The sequence below is a fragment of the Eremothecium cymbalariae genome, chromosome 2, assembly GCF_000235365.1.
Source record: "Eremothecium cymbalariae DBVPG#7215 chromosome 2, complete sequence".
In the NCBI taxonomy this organism is placed as follows: Eukaryota; Fungi; Ascomycota; class Saccharomycetes; order Saccharomycetales; family Saccharomycetaceae; genus Eremothecium; species Eremothecium cymbalariae.
This window is the reverse complement of record NC_016450.1, coordinates 788,388-812,539: the sequence shown is the minus strand read 5'-3', so window position 1 is coordinate 812,539 and position 24,152 is coordinate 788,388. Positions and strand designations below refer to the sequence as shown.

Here is a 24,152-nt window from a genome sequence, read left to right as displayed (position 1 = left end):
CATATACCACATATGCTATAGATAATACCTATAAATGGGGCTTTTGAGCCTTTCTTGACTGGCTTTATCTTCTCGAGGGTAAGTCACGTGATACAACAGCAAAAAACGTTATAAAAGCAACGTCACATGAATGATGAACATCAAAACGGGCGGTGAATAAATATTAAAAGGAACTTAGTATTTGCCCAAGAAGTTACCAGATGGTCAGTGTGGGTGGTAAAACCGAGAAATATCCAGGAGTATCTAAGGTTAGAGATAGATATATATCATAGCTGGAACGTTATGGTGAAGAAACAAGTTATCCGTAAGAAGCCCAAGGCAGATGGCACTGACCTTGTTGTAAAGCAAAAGCTCATCTGGACAGTCGGTCACATATGTACACTGGTATTTGGGCTTTACTTTGCTTTCTACTCTATCTATAGATTAGCCTTTTTTTACCGGTACCGTTCTTGGAAGACGTTGTTCCTGACAGCCAGAAGACATATATCAGGAAGACATTTTAGTTGGTTGAAGTGGTTAGCAGGGTTTACCCCTAATGTTGCTTATCGGTTGTCGTTGGTTGGAGTGCTAGCGTCGCATGGGATCACTACTTGGCAAAGTTGGGCGGACTTGAGCCCTACGTACTACGATCTGTTATGCACTGACAATTTCCAGAACCTCTTAATTGCTACTCTATGGTTATTCACGAGAACCTCTTTTTACAAGTTGGTGCCCTTTATAATTGTCAGTTATTTACACCTCACAAAGAAAAAGAATACAAGTGAGCAAGACATAACGAGACAGAATTCTTCGTTGCTCCATGTGGTTGCATATTCTGAGATTGTTGTGCTAGTGTCGCTATTTATGGATACCTTAATGTTTAGGGGTACATCAGGCTTTGCCTTTGTTTTCTATCTTGCGATTTACTGGCTGAAGGTGAACTTCTCTCCATATGTGCAAAACACAGTTTTGAGGATACTATCCAAGTTCGACAAGGCAATCCCTGGTAGTCAACAGGGGAAATGGAATTCAGCCAAGAATTTCCTCGTCAAGAGGCTCCAAGAACAGGAGAGATCTCAGAAAGAGGTCAGAAAGAGACTATAAATGGACACGTTTTAGCTACTGGCTAAAATGTGTATATATATAGATCATACCCTTAACATATTAGGTTCTTAAGTATCACTTCGGTTGTAATAAATACTACTATCAAAAGACACAAAGATGGCTGGCTGCCTACAATCGAAAGGTCGCAGGTGTTTGTTTTCCTATTATTATCTCAGAATTTGAGCTTTTGGTAAATGAGGTTATCTTCTTTCTGTGTTCAGAAGCAGAACTGAATAAATTATGTTTTATCATCACTAAAAATAGAACAACACCGTACGCAATTCCATTGTCTAGACATGCATACATCGCTTGCCAACAGAAGATTATGCTTCCTTTCTATAGTTATCAGATGGTGATGCATGTAATGTTATCCTTGGCACATATTTCTTTTAAGAAATCATCGCCGGACAAAGAGAAGCTGTGGAAAGCTAATCATCATATTAATTAAATAAAGTCATCTTCTGTCGGGTGTCATGAGCTCATGACACAGGCTGTATGTAAAACCCCCTTGTGATGTTCACACATGCGCATAAGGTACACTGATCTTGTCCTCCATTAGCAGGTATGAGGAGACTCCTTTATCATAAACGAAGAATTCCTAAAACAATTTGTCCTGCATATACTTCCTCAGTAAAAAATAATACTAGTGTTCCTAATCATGTAAGGGACTTCTCCTCACTCAGAGCCAGAAGCAACTGAAAAGCTGCACAGAACACAGAGAACAACATTAATATACCATCCTGATCTCAGGATTAATGAGTGCATCGGTGATTTAGCGAACAAATGGAGCCTTCAGCGACTTGTTCCAGAAATGGTGGAGGGATCAAGTAGCTTGCCATATACGCACGAGTATTTATAGTTTTTCACTCCAATTAAAAAATGAAAAATTTTAATAGTGCTGGTGGGATGAATAATATACACAGAAACGAACCAGGCTTGCAGAGAAGTACGGCATATTAGCTCCTCTTTTCTCGAGAAGGTGTAGATTAGGGCTCTAGATGGATGGATGGAATATCGCGAGCTCTCTATTTCGCCACACTCAAACGTTCTATGCATTTCCTGCCCCATCCCACAGCTTAATATAACAAAACTGTGTAAACGTGAAAATGATATATTTATATTATATATATACATTTCTGACTACAAAATGAAACATACAAATACTGGCTTAGTATAGTTCCGTTATATTTATTCAGAAGCGGTAGCTCTGGTGTAGATAGCTTGCTTGGAGTGCTTGGACACTGGCTTGATGATACCATCTCTCTCCAAGTGTCTCAAAGCAACTCTAGCCAAAGATCCACCAATCTTCAATCTGTCAACCAAAACAGAGACAGAAACGTATCTGTAAGTTGGAACATCCTTTAGGATTCTGTCGTACTTATCCTGGTCCAAAATAACAGCGTGTTGAGCCTTGTCCTTGTGGGACTTCTTAGACCACTTCTTCTTGGACTTCTTACCACCAGCCATGGCGGCGGCGGCCTTTTGAGCCTTAGATAATTGTTGTTTTGGAGGCATTTCTTACTGCAATTAATTTAGTTAGTAACAGTCCACCAGAATTGTGTTACCATATAATATATATAGATATATTCAGTTTTGCAATCCGTTGCTCAGTCAATTCCAGTTACACGCAGAGATTCTCAAACCCAAATCAATTAAATAGACTAAAGCGCACTTTTAAGACGTTCCACCAGCCCTCTTGGATCTAAATTCTCGTAGTGTTCCCAACACAAACCCACCGTTTCACGGAATCTGAATACACATAATCACACGGTTCCATTACCAAACGTATCACTATCACACATACTCTAAACGTTGCTTTAGCTGGCTATTCCGGACGTTCTTATGAATCCCACACCTGTCTTTAACGTTACTTTGATTATACCAGTATAGTGTGTCAGTGAAGGCATGGTGAGAGTTCCAGGACCAGAGAACGGCCCCCGAGCAACGCAGACCGCTGGCGGCGCGCGGATTTCGTCCGCTGCGTGAAAATTTCTGAGAGAATTCTGGTGCACGGATGTAAATAAAGATGTACGGATTCTACAGTCAAACCAACCACGTGACTTAGTCACGTGGAAATCTGGGCATTATTCTCTGGATGGGACCTATGACCCCAGCCAGCCACTTCTGATTGGCCTTCGAAATGCTATCTTCTAGCGTGACATTTCTGCAGTCACGAAGCAGCCCTAAAGCTGTTTTCGAATCCATCGTGCCCTCTTCTACCGTACTATGCGGCCATGCCATCCCAGCCAGATTCAACCAGTTGGAGGAGAACCCTAGAAGCCAAGGTTAAAGTTACCCGGCTCAGGAAAATGTAGACCGCCCATCACGTTTCTTTTTTAACTTAGAAAATTTTAGTTTGGAAAAGTATAAAAGCACAAGGTTTTGAAAGATGATGTTCTCCTTTGAGCTTTTATTCTTTTTTATATTTCTTAAAAAAATTGTCGACGTACTTCATAGGATCATTTCTATAGGAATCGTCACTCTTTGACTCTTCAAAAGAGCCACTGAATCCAACTTGGTTGATGAGCATCAGAGCCTTTGCACCCAAGAGTGAGAACATTGATTGTTACATTAGCTTGGTCCACAACCCTAAGCGGTTTGGCTATCTACTTACAGTTTTTGCTTTGCCTTTGCATCTGTACCGTGGTCTTTGATTACTGGTACTTTAAAGGCGCGATGATCTTGGCCCGGATTGTGCACTTCTTCGTGAAGGGACAATATTTCGGGCGGGAGCGAATGGCAGTCTGACAAGTTATTATATATTTCTACTTTGGGGATCAAAGGTTTGGTCTACTGAGTAGAAAGGTATTTTATTACGGACTATGTAAACAAGATTATTTAGACTTGTGGTTATAAATCCTGATAATGTCTTGACGGGTTATTATTTTATTTCAATACTTGATCTGCATCTCTTGGGCGACTATTCTTAGGGCTAACCTCTTTGAATAGTATCTTGCTAGTGCCAAGTTGCCGCCCATGAACCAAAAGTTGGGATGGCCAGAGTCTCTCCACATTGTTTTGAATTCCCCCTCTTCATCCAAACCCCATACTGACCGTAACCTGCTGGCTACATCTTGTCCGAACAATCTCCTGGCAGTTTCTTTCATGTTAGTGAAGCCCGTTGCTAATATAACTGCGTCCAAGTCTTCCAATTTGGTGCCATCGGTAAATTCCACACCGGTTTTAGTGAACCGTTTGAGGCTCACGCCTTGTTTGAGCTTAACTTTACCATTTGATATCAAGGTGGAACATCCAACGTCAATGTAATAGCCTGAGCCTATACGGAAATAAAGACCGAACAACCCTGTTCCATTAAAGCCTGCATTGGTTTTGAAGCCTACTTCATTTAATCCTGCCAATAAATCGGCATCGTCCTTACAGGAAGCACGATATTGTTGCTGCATTACCCCGTTCAACAAACTCAAGGGCATTGAGTGGAATATATGGTCTGCGGTCTCTATTTTAGGACCGTCTTCATCATATAAGCCCTTGTTGTTATGTGCTGTTCCGTGCTTTGCGGTTATGATACATGTGGAGGATCTTTGCAACATTGTAACTTTTGCACCTTGTTCATAAAGGTCCTGACATATGTCATGAGCAGAACTACAACTCCCAACAACGAGTACTTTGCCGCCTCTGAATTCAACACCGGAGTTATATTGAGAGGAATGGATTACTTTACCTTCAAATTTTTCTTGGCCTGGGAATTGTGGAATTCTAGGTTCACCAGAGTGACCAGTTGCCATGATCAAGTGCTGAGGCCTATAGTATGTTATATCGCCAGTTTTATTGTCCGTTACTTCTACCTTCCATTTACCTCTGCATTCATCAAAACTTGCGCCTGTCACGGTTGCTTTACACCTTACGTTTAAATCCAAACTTTTCACATAGCTATCAAACCAATCTGCCAACTTATCCTTAGATGTATATATAGGCCAAGTGGGGGGGAAGCTCATATATGGCATCTCATCATACAAAATAGGGTCGTGTAACACTAAAAATTTGTACCGATTTCTCCAGTTATCACCGACTTTTGAGTTCTTTTCCACAATTACACTTGTTATACCAAAACTTTTCAACCTAGCAGCAATTGATAACCCACCTTGGCCACCGCCAACAATTAACACGGTTGGTTGGTTACATCTGCTGAACCTAGTCTCACGAGCTCTTTGCTCAGCCCAAGATTCACGGCCTGGATGGTAGCCATGCTTCACTCCTTCAGGTCTGTTACGGAAGGTCCTCTCAGGATTAGATTTCAAATCCTCCAATACAGTATAAAACGTGAAGCACTTCAATATACCGAGCCCTGTTTCTTCGTCTTCCACAGCAACTAAACGGGCAACACCCTTACCGTTTCCAACTTTATTGTCAAATGAAAAATAAACTTGGATCCACTCTATGGGTACCTGTTCAGGAGTCTGGTCATGAATCACAATTTTTCCAAAACCTTGCTTGTAATGATAGTCAGCTAAATCGTCTAATTTAACGTTCTTTAGCCTTGCCGCTACCAATAAAGGACATATTCTCTTTTTCAACTCCCTTAATCCATTAAAACTATGGAAATCCCAACTAAGTGCCAAGTGATCTCTCCAACTTGCATGGTTTGTGAATAAATTCTCTAACTCACTAGCTGTTTTCCTTGAATCAATTCCCGCATTTACATCATTTAGCATGTTATTAAAATTCAGTAGCCAGTTTTTTACCAACGGTTTTAAGTTTGAATCAGCTGTGTTCTGGATCAACGCAGGGCATGCCTTATATTCACCGTAAACCTTACTTTCGGGTAAATCATAATCTACTGAATGCTTAGTGATCGGCGGGTATATCTCATTGTTATAGTAGTCAACCTTTTCACTTTTGTGTTTGGTCGAATGTGATTCCTTCACGGGAGAATAGCTTTCATCGTTCAGAATTGAAGAAGGGCTTTTACTTTCAGAATCGGGGGAATCATATGAATGGAAGATTGCAGGTGGAGACATTATTTAGTATCTAGCAACTATTTTAGTTATGTCTTTTTGAAGTTTATAACTTGAGTACTTTTAAAATAACTATCGAGAATCCATACATACAATTTACTCAAAGGCCATTTGAAGTGAAACATATATTATATATAGGCAATAAATAACCCATCAGACTCTTTTTGTGTTGTAATGCGTATGAATAAAGTTCACAAGTTAAAATCAACTCACGTGTCAGTGGATATTGTGTCATTGATGCGATACTTGAACTAGTCTTGAGGAAAAGTGTTCAAAGATTGTATAAATGTTCGAGAGATTACCAGCATATAAAATTTGTTTCTAGTCGTTTTCGTCGCATAGCTAGTTTGTAATCCATTTTCTTTCAATCCGGTTTATGCTGACGTTCTGGTGTCAGTTATACAAGTGTTGAGACCGGTACCTTACATGTCCAGTAATGGATCCTCGACAACCGAAAATCGATATTTCTAAAATGATTTATTTGACTTCCGTTTGCATTATTTATACTTCAAGTATCACATCCAATATGTAGTATCCATATGTCCATATATATATCTACTGTAGGGCGAATAATTGAAACTTTACAGTTAAGCTCGAGCGGAAGTTCTAAAAAATGGAGTACATATATGCTAATGTTCACTTTGTGACGTGCTCAATACACCTTTCTATAATTGAGAGCTGCTCAGCACTGCTCAAAGATTGACCAGGCCTCCCACTTAAACTAACATAGGTTGGAAGGCAGAACTTTTTGACCAGTATACGACAAAGTCTAGTAACAAAATCTTTTGTTTCATCATGTTCTAAACCCACTAACATTGTGGTCACTGGCTCATTATCTCTATATGGAATTCCATACACCGTTGCTAGCAAATTGTTATTACCTACACCATTAGAAGCAGAAGTTGATATGATAATACTCAGTGGAACTTTCTTACTCTGAGAAGCATCAGTAGGCTTTGTAATCAGCAATTCAATTTGATTTCCAAGAAACGTCTCAAATACGTGTTGATTGGTCTTGGTTATTGACATTAGGGCTTGAACTTCTCAAGGTTGGTTGTTCTTTATCATTGGTCGGTTGTCCTGCGCAAATTTTAATAATCTTGCCAAGCGTACGGGCGATTTTAAAGGCTCCGTGATCTTAATAAAAGATTATATGCATCATCTTAAATGTAGAAATCAGATTCAACTATCACACCGGAAGACCGTCATGACTGCTGGTAAAGTCCAAGTAGTCGGAATAGTTGCATGTCTGATCCCTGAGTTCGGTATCGGATTTCGTAACCAACTCCCATGGAAGCTCCCTAGAGAACTCAAGTATTTCAGACAGGTTACTACAGAAACCTTTGATCCAGCAAAGAGAAATGCTGTGATAATGGGAAGCAAAACTTGGAATTCAATACCCTCAAAGTTAAAACCCCTTCGTGATAGATTGAATGTAGTGATATCACGTTCTTTTGCTTCGGAATGGGATCCTCAAGGTGAAGGTGGTAACTGCCATGTTATACACAGCAACTCTTTGTCAGGAAGCATTGAGAGAATGAAAGAGGTTGCCGAACACTTAAAATTAGAGCGTATATACGTCATTGGAGGCGCGGAAATCTATAGCCAATGTTACAGTCTCATTGATCATCTATTAATTACGAAGATCGAGCAACTTAACCACGATGCAGGAAACAGAATACAGACAGATGTCTTCTTAGATAGTAAGAAAATTCATGAATTATTTCTTCAGGATGAAGAAGGGCCTCGCCTGTTTGTACCTCCAACAGTGGACTTGCCTGCTAAACAATATTCCTTTACGGATAACGGTCTTCAGGTGACTTTCACATTATATGATCGTAAATGATTGCAACAGTTGGATTTCCGCAAACGAGTAGAAGGCTGTGTGAATGTAATCCAGAAAAACTCCTACTTAGATATCTACGAATCCTTTTTATTCTAATCGAAGTCTGTATTTCCAAGTTCGGCACCTTTAACTCGTGATATATATCTCAAGAGAATTGTCAAAATCTCTGGATGTCCCTTGCCGTCTTCATTTTCGAGTACTTTTATAGAGAGCGGTGAAATATCAAGACAGTCAGTACAGAAATAGATAGCCTTGAGGTATTGTTCAGAGGTTTTTGTTGCGATTATTGCCCTTTGAAAAGCACGATATCCCTATTTTTTACTACCAATTACCATGTCACAAGCCAGTTCTTCTATGTGGACGTCATTTTTGAAGTCTATTGCCTCCTTCAATGGCGATTTATCTTCTTTGACAGCTCCTCCATTCATCTTGTCGCCAACTTCGTTAGTGGAATACTCACAGTATTGGTGTCAACATCCTGACCTGTTTTTGAACGCCACCTTCATCAAAGAACCCCAAGATGGCACACCTGCGGAGCTTTTACGTATGATTGCCGTCACCAGGTGGTTTGTTTCCACTTTGAGATCGCAGTATTCTTCTAGAAATGAATCTATGGAGTACGAGAAGAAGCCATTGAATCCGTTTTTGGGTGAATTGTTTGTTGGTCAGTGGGAGGGGGACCATTCAAATCCTGACCTTGGCGAAACTGTCCTCTTATCGGAGCAAGTATCCCATCACCCTCCTATAACTGCCTATGCAGTGTACAATGATAAAAACAAGGTTGTGTTACAAGGATATAACCAAGTGAAGTCTTCCTTTGCCAAAATCACAGTTTCGGTTAAACAGTATGGGCATGCCATCTTGGAATTGGGACAATTGGACGAACAATATTTAATTAGTCTGCCACCTTTGCATCTGGAGGGTCTTCTAGCTGCTTCTCCTTTCATTGAATTAGAAGGGAAATCATATATCCAGTCTTCAAATGGATATCTCTGTGTTCTAGAGTATTGGGGCAAAGGCTATTTTTCAGGTAAGAAGAATTCCTTCAAGGCTAGGATATTTAGATCTAGTCAAGATGCTGAAAATAAGGAGAACAGCTTATATACCATCAGCGGTCAGTGGTCAGGGATCTCGTACATAACTGGGGGGGATGAAAAGATTGCCAAAGAATCGCAGAATATGGTCTTTTACGATGCTTCGAAAACCGCTATTCAGCACTTGAAAGTTAAACCGATAGACGAACAGCACCCCTTGGAGTCAAGGAAGGCATGGCATAAAGTAGCTGAAGCCATCAACTTAGGGGACTTCCAACGCATTCACCAGGAGAAATCCGCTTTGGAGCAACAGCAGAGAGAATTGAGAAAGATAGAGGAACAAAAGGGCATCAATTGGGAAAGGAGATGGTTCCAGGATATCGATTATGTGAAAACTGATGTGTCTAGCTGTGTTTTCACAAAATTAGCCGCATTAGCGCAGTTGTCCACTTATAATCTTCCTAGCGGCACCTTGGATAGTGACAAAGAGGCGAAAAAGGAAGAATTGACCTCTATTCATTGGAAATTTGTAAGAGAGAGATGGGATAATGAGAAGGAAATTGTCCTATAAAGGAATAAGAGATAAAAGTTACTCAATTTGACAATTCGTCACATAACACTAGGGGCTTTTTTTGACTAGATTATCTCATGATCCTAGAGGTCACAAACTCAACTTATTATCATCCTAAAGCAGGTAGCATATCTAATTAATTCATAAGAACATAAATATTTCTCAAACCAACAAAATTGATCCTCTGTAAACCGTTTATATATATATGATACTGAAAACTATTTAAAGATTCATCGTTCTGTCACATGGTATTATCATCACTTTATACGTTAGTTTCAAGAACTGTTTAAAAAGCAACGTGATTCCTAGCATGAAAAATTTGAGACCGATGAGATAGATATTATAATAGCAGACCACCTAGTGAAGTTAGTTACGTTATTCCATCAGTAAGTATAGTACATTAATCAATAAGTCTATCGATAAGTACGTTTGTTTGATCATTCTAGACTTTTTGAAGATTTTGAAATGGTTGCTAATGATCGTCCTTCCCAGTATAAGCAATCCTCACGTAAAGGTAAGAAGGCATGGAGGAAAAATATCGACTTAACTGATATCGAGACATCCATTAAAACCAGTACGGAACATGAAATCACTCATGGTAGTTCTAATATTACTGAATTACCGTCAGCTGCTCTGTTTCAAGTTGATGTTAAAGGAGATGAGGCTTTAAAAAGTAAATTAATCAAGAGGAAGCAAATTGCGAAAACTGTTAAGTCAGCTGAGATCCTGGCAGCTATCAAAGATGCTTCTAAAGTACCTGCTTTGTGTCATCCCAAGAGTTCAGGTAAGAAGCATGCAAAGATTCAAGGTGTGTCGAAGAAGGAAGTCAGTAGGTTGATGGCTCTAGCTGGCAGAGGACTTGGTGAATCTAAATCTAAAGCCCAGGTTTCAAAAGAGGGTTTAATCAAGTCAAAAGGGTTTGATCTATGGGGAAAGGATAATAATGAAGTCAAGCTTCCCTCAGGAATTAAGTTAAATAGTGCGAACGGGAAGATTCCTGAGCCACTCCTGGAGAAATCTAGTACTGGTTGGTCTGTGGCCACAGTAGCCCCAGACACCATCAAGCGTGCCCCTGTTAATGTCAAGGAGATTAACGATATGCCACATGCTGGAAAATCATACAATCCAGATCAGGAACATTGGGAGCAATTGATAAAGGCAGAGTACGAAGTCGAGAAAGTTAATGAAAACAGAAGAGTGCAATTAGAAGAATATAAGCGGAAAATCAAGCATCTAATGGAAACTCTGGACGACAACGAAGAGGAGTCTGATGAGGAAGATGAGTCAGAGCCGGAGAATACAGTCTCAGATGATGAGGAAGTGGGCGACAACGTTAAACTTTCTGTTAATGCTGCCGTGAAGAATAAGAAGAAGACTAAATATCAAAGGAATAAGCAAAAGAGACACGAGGAAAAGGTAAAACTACAACAAGAGTTAAAGAGACTCAAGGTTCAATTACATCAATTAGAAAAATTTGAAGATATTGAAATTGAAGCGACTAAACAGGTCCAAAAACAAGTTCAAACAGGTAGTAAGACTAGCAGGAAAGTAAGTAAGAATCCTAAATTAGGAACTAAGCATTGCGTTAAGGACAACCAGCTAGAGGTCAAATTTTCTGATGAATTATCAGATTCTCTGAGGAAACTAAGACCAGAGGGTAATCTTTTATATGATAATATGAGAAAGTTACAAGGTTCTGGTAAGATTGAGACCAGAGTCCCTGTTAGGAAAGGAAGAAAGTACAAGAAGAAGATTACAGAAAAGTGGAGATATAAGGATTTTAAATGATCTTTTACGTAACAACACATCAATATTTCATTTGTACATTAACCTGATATATATCGTCATTAGATAAGCAAGTTATCATGCATTTTTCACTCATTTTAAATATGGGACATTGTTGTCATTCTTTAGATATGAAAAATGGCATCAGATCCTAAACAGAGTTAACCCACTAAAACAACCTCGACATAACCTTATAGAGAAATAACTCTGATATAATGGCTACCAACTTGAGAACTCACTTGATAACCGTTCCGTGTCACTCAATTTGGAAGCAGCATTATGTAACAAAGGGAGAGGAAAACTTAGGCCAGTTACCGGAACATTGGTATCTGGCTCCATTCCAGTATGAAGGTAATGACCATTTAGCGTTTATAAGGCATTCACTATTAGCAGTCAGAGAGCTGATTAATGATATAGAGTCGTCTGTTCTCGTATTTAGTGGCTCAGAGACTAAAGAGGAAGCTGGCCCTATCTCTGAGGCTTCAAGTTACTATTATATGACTCGGAAACTCTTGAAGTGGATTGAATCATGTGAAGAGATACCGAAGAGCTTAATACACCAAGATAAAGGAATTGTGCATATTTGCGAACAGATTATTTTTGGTTTAAGCACTAGACATGGAATAGACATCGAAACCTTATTCACCAAATATATCTACACCGAATGTTTTGCATTAGATTCGTTTGAAAACCTATTATTCTCAATTGGAAGGTTTCACGAGGTTACTGGATCCTATCCTTCAACTATTACTATATTTGGTTTTGAGTTTAAGAGAGAAAGGTTTCTTAATTTACATGCAAAAGCGATTGACTATCCAGCTAATAAGATCAAATATATTGGTGAAGATCCAAAGCCCAGTCACGATAATGTACAAAAACAAGAATACTTCTATCAGCTCTATAGGATGGAGGCCAAAAACGCTTTGGAACTGTTTAGAAAAGATTGGTATGGAACTAGAGATGCCTTAATGACTAAAAAGCTGCATAGAAACCCTTTCAAGAGGAGCCAAAAATACCAACTGCCACTGTATCATTTGAATGTAAAACATCACATTATTGAAGATGATAAACGATACTTTGAAAACCGGATACAGGGGAAAATGCCATGGTCTGCCGAGATGCAGTGAGACAAGAGTTTATATTTGATACATAAAATAACAAGGGAGAGCATTAGATAGGTTATTATATCAGAATATACATATATACTTTCTAAAATTAAACATTTGACAATTTACGTTTGAGTTCTTCGCGCTCTTTTTCCCAATTATGGATTTGTGACAGTTTAGATTCCAAAGACTCAATCTCAGTATCTATAGAGGTAATTGCTTCGTCTGAACCCAACGTCTGGTATTGCCAGTTAGAATTTGTAGTTATCTCTAACAAGTAGTCATGATACTTGATCAATGAAGGCCTTTGGGATATAGATATGAAATTGAAGCGGAACTTTTTTAACATATTAAACAAGTAGTCTTCCATATCAGCACTGATGGCATTGGTAGCTTCATCTAGAACGATAAATTTAGGTCTATGAAACATAATACGGGCAAAATTCATCCTTTGCTTTTCTCCACCACTTAGAACATCCTTCCAGTCAGCTACATGGTCCAAGTAGTTTAACGCATCAGCTCTCTTCAACAAGTAATCCAATTTCACTTCTTTGAGGACGCGAACCAATTCACGATCCTTGTGTCCTTTCTCATAGAAAGTATCCACAAACATCGGGTAGATGATCTGATCTCTAAAAGTACCGCCTTGGATAAAGTAAGGGCGTTGAGCAATGCACATCATGTCTGATTCAGAAGGGATCGACAAGAGACCTGTCTTATTGTAAATTGGCCAAATTTCTGCAATAATTCTTTGAATAGATGATTTACCACAGCTGTTAGGTCCCAAGATCAACAAACTACTCCCCGGGCCAAGCAACACATTGGCTTGGGTGAGGTTTGATGAAGCAGGTGCGGAATTAGCCTTTTTAAGTTCCCCAGCTAGAACTGGAGGAATTTGGAATTTCAACTTACTGATCAATTTTGCCCCCTTGAGACCATTAGGTGATGGTATAACAACATCAATATTTTCTAAACGAATACCATTAAAGTTACGTTGAGTAGTACCACGGATTTCTGATATTGTTTTTTCTTCTGCAGCAGATACCTCATCCATTCGAGCAACATCGCTTGGAACTTCATCCACAATACCGTACTTAAAGTCCGCAGAATGTACACGGTGCAAAACCGTCAATAGCGTAAACACACGATCTGTATAACCTGTTAATTGAGAGATATCCTTAATAGAGTACATCAATCTACTACCAGCATCTGCTAAGGATAACATCAATCTCTTGTTAACAATAAATTCCCTCATGTTGTATTCCTCGTTATTTTTACCCGTTGCCAAAGCAGTCAACACAATAGGAATAGATGCAAAGGCATAACCTAGAGCAGACCATGTATACTTCAAGATATAGTCTTCAATGACGTTATAAAAGACCTTTGCCCTGTCAACCTGCAACATTTGAGCCATAAGCTTCTCGTATATATTGTCAACCTTAACCTTTTCCACAGCGGTACCTTGATAAAAGGCAATTTCCTCGTTGTTATTGATCATATTCAAGTGATAATTATAATAATTACCCTCTGCACTTGATCTCTTGCTTACCAATTTACCCAATGGAGGGGTGTACTGTTTCAAAATGTATCCAGTTAAGAAATAATTCATAAAGATACCTGCAACACCCAAAGTACCCAAATTATCACGCAAGTAAAACGAAAAGAAAACAAGGTCAATAACAGGCTTGGCCATATTAGCAAACAAATTCGTAACCGCATCACAAAACTTGTTAATATCATTAGCAATTGAATTGTCAACATTAGCAATCACATTCTTATGGGCATCATGATCATACATCAGCTTGTAGAAAACCAATCTGTGATCCAAATACATATCATGAATGTACCGAGTTAAATTAGTACGGAAACTCAGACTCAAGCGCCTCTGTATAAATTTAATAGCACTGTTCGTATACGAAGCAGGAAATGCTATCAAAAACCAGCAACCAATATCAATCAGAAATTTGGACCTACGACCAGCAATGATATCCTTCACAATCTGTCCATCCAACCTGGCAATAAATAACGACAACCATGTCCTCATAACAAGGAAGAAAACCTGCAAAGTAACCAACATCGCATTCTTCCCAGTAAGCTTGGGTATTAATATCTTCGCCAAGATATTCAACTGCGCCAAAAACCTAGAATAAAACAACTTGGACTTGATATCTCGCCCAAAATATTTGAACAAAAACTTATCATGTTCATACCGATCCTTATTAGTAGGCGTGATAAGAATCCGCTTGGTCTTCGAACTGTTATGATACGGCACATGCATCTCACGAGCACCGCTCTTCAACAACACCTGAGACCTAGATCGCTGCAACCTGGGCCGTTGTTCCCGACGCATATGCGAGATAAACTGATACACCATAGTCACCGAGCCCGACAACACACCAGCCAAAATAACCACCAACAAAACCCTCACTCGACGACCTCGCTTACCTTCCGCACTACGCGCAAGACCCCATATATGACTCGCCACAACCCGCAAATACTCCGAACACGCCACCTTACTAACATCCAACCCTAACAAGTTTCGATGGCTCTTGACAAAAAACCCTTGAAGCCTTAATACCCTTGCAGTAGAAGACATATCGCCAACAAACAAACAAAACAAAAACGTAAAAATAAACAAAAATTATTAAAATACAACTCTCTCACCCCTTTTCAAAATAAAAAAATAAATACAACCCAATTTTGAGACTGCTTTTCGTTCGTTAGTTAGATAATATTCCTATATCACCCTCTTCCTCTCTATCGTAACCAATACCTCTGCTTCAACAAAACAGTAAACTATATGGTATAGGATTCCTACGTACCTTGCTTACTATTCCTTTTTTCACAATATTTCAATCAATCAATTAAAATAACAAAATTCCCTTCTTTATGTTATATTATTATTATATCTGAATGAATCATCCAAAGGAAGGGACAGATAAAAAAACCCTAACACGTTCCTATTTATACACAGACAAACACAAACAGCACAAATTTACCCGAGATTGATGCACTTTTGCTGACTGCTTGGTGAGGGGACGGGGTTGAAACTAGATTACTTTTATTCTTTATTCTCGTAAATTTGCGTATTTTGGCGTGGTTTTAGCATGGGTTTCGGGTTTAGCAATTTTGGAAGGGGAGGGAGGGGACGGCGCTCACAGTTCCAGTTTTCTCCAACGGCTGTTTCGTTCGAGGTGATTGTGTCACGTGGCATCACGTGACACAATCACGTGATGATATTACTTAAGCAGCTGCGTCATGTGGCATGTGACTATGATACGATCTGAAGTGAAAAAAACAAGTCAATAGAAGGGTACTCTACTACTGCTACTACCACTTCTCCTAGCACCACTTACTAGAGCGTGTGGTCTACATTGGTGGTTGTGTTTTCTACTTTGTACTGTGTTCATGGGGGCGGTCTCCTGTTTTATAGACTTTTCCAAGGCGAACCTTTCTTGAGCACATAGGTTTCTACTGCAGACTATAGGATCATCACACGCATCCTGCAAAGGTTCATGCAGAACAATTTATTGGGCATTGGAACAGATGTTGTCCGTGTGTCGAGGTTTTTAAGACTGATGGAGAAATATTCATCGAAGCAGCAGCAGCTCTCGGATCAGCGGGCAGGCAGAAATGGGTTTGAGAGATTTACAAAAAAGTTTATGCATCCTTATGAGGTAAAACAGTTTTACGGCGAGGTTGTGGAGGCTGCTACAACGGCCTCCGGCCGTTGTAGCAGCGTCCAGCAGATGCGCAATGCGCGTTACCTTGCAGGAATATGGGCGACGAAGGAAGCTATTTACAAGGCGTTGGTTAGTGGGCTGCAGCGTCCAAACGCATTGCCGGCGGCGTCGGCAATATACAAGCAGTTTTACAAATCGAACGATGCAGTAACAGGGTGCCCCGTGATTAATGTAGACGTGGGTGGGTTTCGTGAAACAGCTGGTTTGGAAAGGTTTTGGAATATGCATGTCAAGGGTAGTCGGTTTTTGTTAAGCGTATCTCACGACGGTGATTACGTAGTGACGTTCGTATGCCAGGTTAAGGATGAAACATGTAGTGAACATCGTGACAACCAGGAAGAAGAAAGTTGCTAGTTAATCGACAACTAGGTACAGTGGGGTGAAACTTTCTCATGGACGGAGAGAGTAGCGTTTGGTGGTTGTAAACGTTTCCAAGTCATGTGATATTTAAATATCAAGATTTTTTTGTTTCGTTAATATTTTTTGATATTTGAAACGTTGGCCGAGAGTTGTGAACAAACAAAATTAACTGGCAGAAGAGGCACTTATAAAAACGTTTTGAAAGAAGCAAGAGTAATTTCTGATTCGACCTTTTGGAGTGTATTTCATTAGACGGTTTGATTTTATTAGTATATAAGGGAGGAGTAAGGAAAAGGAGTTGAAAGCGATTCTCGTTGAACATTAATAGAAGGGTTTTTCATTTTCGGTGATATGGGTGTTGCAGATTTGATTAAAAAGTTCGAGTCTATTACGCAAGAAGAAGCCCCTAAGTGCTGTGAGGCTGGGCACCATGGTAAAAAGGAAGGGGATGATCATTCTGATTGTGTGTCTTACTATAAGTTTAGTGAGCCGTCGATTGAGATTGTTGATATAGTGAAGACTGCAGGTGATTATGAAGGTTCGGATGATGGAGACCTTGGGGAGTATAGAGAGGGGTTTTTGGCTCCATCGCTACAAACAGGCGATGAAGAAGGAGACACACAGGAGGATGATGAGGACCACGACGGGCCTTTTGTAATGGGAACTTCAGATGCGACTTCAGATGCTGGTAAGAGCGAAACAGGTAAGAAGAGCAAGAAGAGGACTAAGAAGACGAAGAAGAGCAAGAAAAGAACAGCGGGTAGGAAGCAAAGTGCAGAATGTTTAGACACTTCCGCCGGTAACATTGAGGTTATCGGTGGCGGTGTCTGTTTGCTTAGGCAAGCCTGAATTAGCTACAGATGAAATAGACGCTCTGAAGAAAGATGTGCGCGAACAGGCGTTGGAAGATAATGCACACGAGAAAAATAAAAGTGAAGATGATGGTGAGAATGAGAACATTAACGGGGAGTTGGATGAGCATATTAGTGGAGGGCTGGATGGGAACACTAGCGCTGGTTTGGATGGTGAATCTGAGGACACTTGTGTGTCTAATGGTACTACAGCAAACCAACGCTCGACAGATTCACGGATTGGACGTGATGATCCCTTCGAGTTTGGTAGACGTCAACTAGCCAATGAGGCCGATGTGTGGTGCCATAACGCTTGGGACAATATCGAATGGGGGGAGGAACAAGTACAGCTAGCTAAGGTCAAGATTGCTGAACAACAGATGTACCCAGTTCAAGATTTTGATAAAAAGTTATACAATAGTAACCCTGCTCGCTACTGGGATATTTTTTACAAAAATAACAAGGAAAACTTCTTTAAAGACAGAAAATGGCTACAGATAGAATTTCCTTCGTTATATGCAGCAACAAAGGAAGATGCGGGGCCTGTCACAATATTAGAAATTGGATGTGGTGCGGGCAACACAATGTTTCCTATCTTAAGTGCTAATGAAAATGAACACTTGAGGGTTGTAGGTGTCGATTTTGCGCCCAAAGCAGTTGAGTTGGTCAAAACATCTGAAAATTTTAATCCCAAACACGCCCACGCAGCTGTTTGGGACTTGGCTAACCCAGAAGGTATCCTTCCTGATGGCGTGGAGCCACATTCTGTGGATATTGCTGTTATGATTTTCGTCTTCAGCGCGTTGGCCCCTGATCAATGGAAAAAAGCTATGGATAACCTATACAAACTTCTTAAGCCTGGTGGTAAGATTTTATTTAGAGATTATGGCCGTTATGATCTGGCTCAAATCAGATTCAAAAAGCACAGATTATTAGATGATAATTTTTATATTAGAGGTGATGGAACAAGGGTTTACTTTTTCACAGAGGAAGAACTAAAAGATATCTTTACCGAAAAGTACTTTAAAGAAGTCAAAGTGGCTTCCGATAGAAGACTATTGGTCAATAGAAAGAGACAGCTGAAAATGTATCGTGTTTGGCTTCAAGCTGTGTTTACCGTACCGGAATAATCAATTTGCCTTTTAAATTTTAATAGATATTTCTTTCACCTTATCTGTATGAGCTGTATTTTTTTTTTTATAATATTATCTATCCTGATCATCATTTCTCTGTTTAACCAAAGGGCATCTATTTGTAGGTAATTTACTGAAAGCTCAAAAGAGGATTAAATAATTATATCATACGTATAGAAACATGCAGGAAACCATCAATACTTGCAAACCCATTATATAGGCTAATAAGTTGGGATTCTAGTGACACCTCGATGCCTTGTATTATAGGGTCAGCGTTTATCGCTCCGAGATCGAATAGTTGAGGAAGTTCTATTCTTAATAAGCTTCCAAGGGTGGCACTAGACTCACGAAGTATCTTGGAATTAGGTTGTATAACTTCAACGCCATTGAGAGTAGTTAAATGTATACGAATTGGTACAGCTCTCATATTACCTTTTCTTGGTACGATCTTAGAAGCAATATTACGAAAGTTCTTGGTATCCCTTATAAGAACACTATGCCAAAAAAGCTTAGAATCTGGGATAGATAAAGACATTATCTGTTTCGAAGAACCATTCATAATAAAACATGCCTGCTTCCATTCATGTCGCCACGAATCTTCAACTTGATTCAGTTCATTTATAAGTGGAATCATTCCCACTGGCAACGTTTCACTATAATTTAGAGTTAATTTCCACATAACTATTAGATCTTCATCGAATTCTCGCGTTTTATCATTTGGATTCAACCATCTTAATGAATCATATAAGGGGCCAACCGGATGATTCCAGTATACAGGCTTGTTTTCCACTTCGAACCACCAACCATGGAATTTATTGATAATTTCAAACCTCAGTATATCCTTAAATTTCAATAATATTAACGGCAAATATAACACCAGATATGATTCTCTCGGTATTCTTAGGTGACACACGCTAGAGTCTGCGGGGGTACCTGCCACCACAAGACTCTTGTGCAAACTTACTTCGATATTCAAGGTGCCTAACCAGACTAGATCATTCAATTCATTTTGAAGCTCCTTAGCCATTTGTATAACCCACAGTACCTTCTCTTCAACCCTTACCTTTTAAATTCACTGTAAGGTTTGTCTGTTCTCGTGTGTTTTAAAGTTTAGAAATTTGGTGCATCAGGAGATAAAATGATGATTTCTACTATAAAGAACCAACATCTAATGATTCACATTTAAAAGTAAAATGAGCTTAACGGTTCCTGAAGAAGAAATCAGTGACAAATGGTTATGGCAGCAGGAAATAAACGATACTGTTGATGTATTTGAGATACCAAAGCACACAACGTTGGTATTTGGTGTATTTTATCTGGACAAGTTTGAAATTAACGTTATTGAAAAAGTGAATAAATTATATTGTGAGCTAGAAAAGCTATTTCTACCGTGGAATCAGTATTATCCGTGGAATAGACTTAATGGAGTTAATATTAGAGTTGTGAAGCGCAACGATATCCCTCCATTTGTATTTGGAACAGTAGTGGTGGAAGATAATGCAGAGCAAGAGGAATCTCTTATGTTGGGGTTGCTACGTAGATTCTCTGAATCATCTGGAAATCAGATATTCATAAAGATATGCGATACTGATGGTGATTTTGTATTAGTTTCCTGCAGTGATTTTATTCCTGATGAATATGAGTACCCTATTGGAAATAACAGGCATTGGATACATGAAGGTGAGTTTAAGTTTATACCAAGCTATTTCAAAAATAAACGTGGACTCAGATGTAAGGAGGCGTTAGAGTTTTTAAAAGAATCATATTTCAAATGTGTAAAGATACCTGCGATTACAAATCATATCGAAAAACACCTGCTTAATGAATTTCCTATCAAATACCTGAGGCAACTCAAATGGTTGTCCGCGAACATTTCAAATAATAAGCATCGCAATATAATAAAGCAAAATCCCAAGTTGGCCGGAATTCTCTTAAAGAACTTTATCGACCAGAGGCTCTCTTTAAATGCTGTAACAATCAGCAGCAAGCCGTCTGATGACGGTTCCTTATTGAAAATATTAGCATCAGACAACCACACAAGGTTACTTACTTTGTTTTTATCCAACCATTCTGAACTTTTAAAATTTGATCAGAGTACTTTAGTTGGGACAATTTTATCCATATCACTCCAAGATCTTCTAGATAACAGTATCCTAAAGGCTGAAGAATTTGGATCACAGTTAACTTCCACATTGGGGCAAGCCTTATTCAATGATCATCAAGTAACTGAGCCTATAGAGTTTAACACGGTAAATGCCATTGATGAAGGTTACGCTACGGGACAAGAGTTTGCAAATGAAAAGCTAACTTCAAATTTAAACAGTTTTCTATCCAAAATGAACGATAGTATCGATGGAGTTAACAATAAAGGCAATCACCTACCAGAATTTGATGACGAAGATTCTGTTGATGAGGATGAGAGAGCTCGCCAATACTTTAAGGCTGAAAATGTTGAAATAAATGAAGACGATTTTTTTGAATATTTCTTAACGGAGGGTCTGAAATTGAATAAGGAAGAACTTGATAACTATAGGAGTGATCGATTTGATAATTGTGATACAGCTCCACAATTTCCTGAAAAAAGGGGGAAAATGGGCAAGAATAGGGAGGAAGAGGAAGAGGAAGAGATGTTACATGAATTAGAAACTTTATTGAGGAGCACTAAAAGTAGCACTAATGTGGAAGAAATAGAAGAATTAATCAAATCAATGCAGGTTGACGGAGCAGTTAATGGGCCACTGCAAACTATGCTAAGGAACTTTGATTCGTAATATTAGACATAATTATACCTAGGTAATTCTTGAGAAGCTTGGTAATTTTCATCTAATTTCAGGAGTTATCTTCGTGGTCTGCCATGCCCAAGTCTTCATGTTCATCATTTTGCGATGCTATCTGTTTGCCAGAGGCAGGATTCTGATGAAGACCAATAAATGAGCCATTTTGTGACCACTCACTTCCATCACTGAACGATCTCCCCATAGTAAAGTCTGCAGATTTTGACCCTGAGTTCAAAGTAATGGGATATATAGGCGTTTCTGCTTTTGATGAGACGCTATCTGTTTGTACAGCTACCTCATCATCAAGCCCAACACTTTCATCTAACCTTTCATAAACCTCGCTGCTGTTAACTAACATAGGGCGCTGATCATCACCATCGCTGAAGGAACTTTCCTCTTTTATAACAGACTGTGTCCCGGTAGAGTTTCCCCTTATCATTTTGTTACGTTTAACTGATCGGACGTTTACTCTGGGCCGTCTAAACAACGGAGTGTTTTCCCTCTTGGAAAGCCATGCGGCAGAACTTGAAGCAGACCCTGCTCCAGGGAAAGCTGAGTCTATCCTATTAGACGGAGTTAAACCTGGATTTACTCTAACATCTAGGTTTACCGGGGAGGATGCTGTGGTGATATCATAAAAAGAGTCAGCTCTTGAACTTATCTCTGACGTACTTGAAGCACTTGACATGATGCTAACCGCCCTTTTCGCAAATATTTTAGATTTAGTCAAGGAACCCGAATCACCTGTATTACCCCCGTTAAGCTGTCCTAATCCAGAGATCTTTGCACTCAAGGAATTAGGTGATTTGTATGTAGATTGAGCATCTGTAGAATATTCCGAATTAAAAGTATCATTTGACAACGCGGAATGCTGCGAGAGCATCGAAGATGGCCTGATCCTTCCTAAAGGTGTAGTATGTGGTGTCGAATGAACATTAGCTTCCGTTTCAGATGGCAAGCTCGAAACCTGACCAGATATTTCACCTGATGATCGCGATTTCACATTTTTTAAGTTTGGTTCTTGTATCGTTAATGCACCGCGTAACCGATGTCCATTGGATGTCTTGTTATATGTAATTCTTTTAGCTTTAAGATCTCGCTTGTCTGGAATCCGAGATTCAAATGCTGGATTACTATTATTAATGGACACTAATTTTGCTTGCCAGTTAAAGTTATTGAACACATGATTTTGATTATCTTTCAACGACTGCTCTTTTACTTGCTGATTTGCACATTGTCTCTTACTTCTACTAAAATATTTGGTAAACTTCTGAAGAATGCTTATTTTAGACTTTGAAGATGATGTGATACTTTCTTGGCTAAGGGTTGAAGGATCATGTGTCCCTGAGTTCTGTTTCGAGACACCTTTTTTATGTATTTCAATATGAAGTGGAGGTCTTGAAGACGTTTCACTGCGTATACTAAGTATCCTGCGCAATGAAGTAGCCTTATCATAGTTGAACTCATCTTGGCTCTGCATGCCAGAAGCTGAATCAAAGACTTTTCTTACCGATATTCCTGATCTGCTCTTTCTAGGGTGCTTAAGAAGCTCCTTCTTCTTTTCCTTTTCAAGCAAGAGATACCACAAGCTACATAGTGCATCACATCTCCGTTTTGTAACTGAAATCTTAATTGCAGCTGTATCAAAGCCTGTTTGCTTCAACCTCTTCAGTAGTCTTTTTTCAGTTTTGGATTGAAACTTTACATCGCCTTGTCTTTGCCTCTTTATTAAAGAGTCTATAGTATCTAATAAGATAGTCCCATAAGGTTGTAAAAAAGGATGTTCTAGAACTTTGTTCAAGCTCGGCCTTTCTGACGGAGTTTTCCGTAAGAGTTTGAGAATTAGATCTTTGGCATGCACATTCGTATACGCATCGACGATTGGCGGCATTTCATTCATGATTTTCAATCCAGTCAGCGTTGGATCTTCCTCATCGAAGGGCATGAACCCATGAAGCATGGTATAAAGAATAATCCCCAATGACCACGTGTCAACCTTGTACCCATCATAGCTCTCACGTTTGATCAACTCTGGCGCCATATAAACAGTAGTACCACATATGGTCTCCAATTGAGTCTTAGTGGCACACTCCCTTGTGAATCCAAAATCTGTCAACATAGCATACCCCTGCTTATCCAGCAATATGTTCTCCAATTTCAAATCTCGGTGAACACATTGCAACGAATGTGCATAGAAAACCGCACCCACAATCTGAGCAAACAGCTTACTCGTCTCATCAAGGGGTATCCTCTGCTTCTGAAGTAAATAATCATACAACTCGTTCCCCGGACAGTATTCAAGCGCCATCCAAACCTTACTTTCCGTTACAATCACCTCATAAAGCTTCGTAATAAACGGAAAATCAAACTGACGATGATAAAATACCTCCCTGACCACATTGGGATCCTTCTTCTCCCCAGTCTTCAACACAACCTTCTGGTGAGTAAGCTTATGATTAGCCAAATAAACCTTCCCAAACGATCCCTCCCCAACTTGCTTGAGTATCTTATAATTCCCAACCTCCTTCAACTCATTAGATGAAAACTGCCCATAAAGCTTATTATAGGACGCTCCTATAGCCGCCTTCAAATTATTCTGTTCAACCTTAGATGCAATCATATAGCATACAAAATTCTCCCTAACAATCCCAATTGCTTTACCTATAAATACAACCTACTATCCTTACGTCCCACTACACTACTGTCCCCTCTCCAACTTTCACCTCAATCAAATTAATATATCGATATCTTAAAACCTTCGATACCGCTGATTGCCTCTTCCCTTACAAACCTTCAGTCCTTAAATCAAAATATATCCAAATTCTAATATCTTCGATTTCGCCTCTGTTTTAACCGTATTAAAACCAAGGGATGCTGTATTCTTAAA

General features: G+C 39.3%; 13 protein-coding genes and 1 further gene across 13 annotated transcripts; 8 read left to right on the top strand and 6 right to left on the bottom strand.

The window, feature by feature from the left end:
- Nucleotides 1-282: 282 nt before the first annotated feature.
- Ecym_2418 (uncharacterized protein) lies at nt 283-1,083 on the top strand (the record flags this gene model as incomplete). Its single annotated transcript, XM_003644919.1, has 1 exon — nt 283-1,083. The coding sequence occupies one exon, from the start codon at nt 283-285 to the stop codon at nt 1,081-1,083; it is 801 nt and encodes a 266-aa protein (XP_003644967.1).
- A 1,188-nt stretch (nt 1,084-2,271) lies between these two features.
- RPS25A (40S ribosomal protein eS25) lies at nt 2,272-2,598 on the bottom strand (the record flags this gene model as incomplete). The annotated part of the gene is made up of 1 exon (XM_003644918.1): nt 2,272-2,598. One exon carries the CDS (start codon nt 2,596-2,598, stop codon nt 2,272-2,274), a length of 327 nt encoding a protein of 108 aa, XP_003644966.1.
- A 1,376-nt stretch (nt 2,599-3,974) lies between these two features.
- Nucleotides 3,975-6,062, bottom strand: Ecym_2416 (flavin-containing monooxygenase; the record flags this gene model as incomplete). Its single annotated transcript, XM_003644917.1, has 1 exon — nt 3,975-6,062. The coding sequence occupies one exon, from the start codon at nt 6,060-6,062 to the stop codon at nt 3,975-3,977; it is 2,088 nt and encodes a 695-aa protein (XP_003644965.1).
- A 633-nt stretch (nt 6,063-6,695) lies between these two features.
- On the bottom strand, nt 6,696-7,088 carry Ecym_2415 (uncharacterized protein; the record flags this gene model as incomplete). Its single annotated transcript, XM_003644916.1, has 1 exon — nt 6,696-7,088. One exon carries the CDS (start codon nt 7,086-7,088, stop codon nt 6,696-6,698), a length of 393 nt encoding a protein of 130 aa, XP_003644964.1.
- A 124-nt stretch (nt 7,089-7,212) lies between these two features.
- On the top strand, nt 7,213-7,905 carry DFR1 (dihydrofolate reductase; the record flags this gene model as incomplete). Its single annotated transcript, XM_003644915.1, has 1 exon — nt 7,213-7,905. The coding sequence occupies one exon, from the start codon at nt 7,213-7,215 to the stop codon at nt 7,903-7,905; it is 693 nt and encodes a 230-aa protein (XP_003644963.1).
- A 333-nt stretch (nt 7,906-8,238) lies between these two features.
- On the top strand, nt 8,239-9,510 carry KES1 (oxysterol-binding protein KES1; the record flags this gene model as incomplete). Its single annotated transcript, XM_003644914.1, has 1 exon — nt 8,239-9,510. The coding sequence occupies one exon, from the start codon at nt 8,239-8,241 to the stop codon at nt 9,508-9,510; it is 1,272 nt and encodes a 423-aa protein (XP_003644962.1).
- Nucleotides 9,511-9,975: 465 nt separating this feature from the next.
- Nucleotides 9,976-11,298, top strand: NOP53 (Nop53p; the record flags this gene model as incomplete). The annotated part of the gene is made up of 1 exon (XM_003644913.1): nt 9,976-11,298. The coding sequence occupies one exon, from the start codon at nt 9,976-9,978 to the stop codon at nt 11,296-11,298; it is 1,323 nt and encodes a 440-aa protein (XP_003644961.1).
- Nucleotides 11,299-11,510: 212 nt separating this feature from the next.
- Nucleotides 11,511-12,422, top strand: Ecym_2411 (uncharacterized protein; the record flags this gene model as incomplete). Its single annotated transcript, XM_003644912.1, has 1 exon — nt 11,511-12,422. The coding sequence occupies one exon, from the start codon at nt 11,511-11,513 to the stop codon at nt 12,420-12,422; it is 912 nt and encodes a 303-aa protein (XP_003644960.1).
- An 88-nt stretch (nt 12,423-12,510) lies between these two features.
- On the bottom strand, nt 12,511-14,997 carry PXA1 (ATP-binding cassette long-chain fatty acid transporter PXA1; the record flags this gene model as incomplete). The annotated part of the gene is made up of 1 exon (XM_003644911.1): nt 12,511-14,997. One exon carries the CDS (start codon nt 14,995-14,997, stop codon nt 12,511-12,513), a length of 2,487 nt encoding a protein of 828 aa, XP_003644959.1.
- A 919-nt stretch (nt 14,998-15,916) lies between these two features.
- On the top strand, nt 15,917-16,498 carry PPT2 (holo-[acyl-carrier-protein] synthase; the record flags this gene model as incomplete). The annotated part of the gene is made up of 1 exon (XM_003644910.1): nt 15,917-16,498. One exon carries the CDS (start codon nt 15,917-15,919, stop codon nt 16,496-16,498), a length of 582 nt encoding a protein of 193 aa, XP_003644958.1.
- Nucleotides 16,499-16,855: 357 nt separating this feature from the next.
- On the top strand, nt 16,856-18,485 carry Ecym_2408 (the record flags this gene model as incomplete).
- Nucleotides 18,486-18,648: 163 nt separating this feature from the next.
- Nucleotides 18,649-19,515, bottom strand: ATG5 (Atg5p; the record flags this gene model as incomplete). The annotated part of the gene is made up of 1 exon (XM_003644909.1): nt 18,649-19,515. The coding sequence occupies one exon, from the start codon at nt 19,513-19,515 to the stop codon at nt 18,649-18,651; it is 867 nt and encodes a 288-aa protein (XP_003644957.1).
- A 166-nt stretch (nt 19,516-19,681) lies between these two features.
- Ecym_2406 (uncharacterized protein) lies at nt 19,682-21,259 on the top strand (the record flags this gene model as incomplete). The annotated part of the gene is made up of 1 exon (XM_003644908.1): nt 19,682-21,259. The coding sequence occupies one exon, from the start codon at nt 19,682-19,684 to the stop codon at nt 21,257-21,259; it is 1,578 nt and encodes a 525-aa protein (XP_003644956.1).
- A 58-nt stretch (nt 21,260-21,317) lies between these two features.
- On the bottom strand, nt 21,318-23,885 carry Ecym_2405 (non-specific serine/threonine protein kinase; the record flags this gene model as incomplete). The annotated part of the gene is made up of 1 exon (XM_003644907.1): nt 21,318-23,885. One exon carries the CDS (start codon nt 23,883-23,885, stop codon nt 21,318-21,320), a length of 2,568 nt encoding a protein of 855 aa, XP_003644955.1.
- Nucleotides 23,886-24,152: the final 267 nt, after the last annotated feature.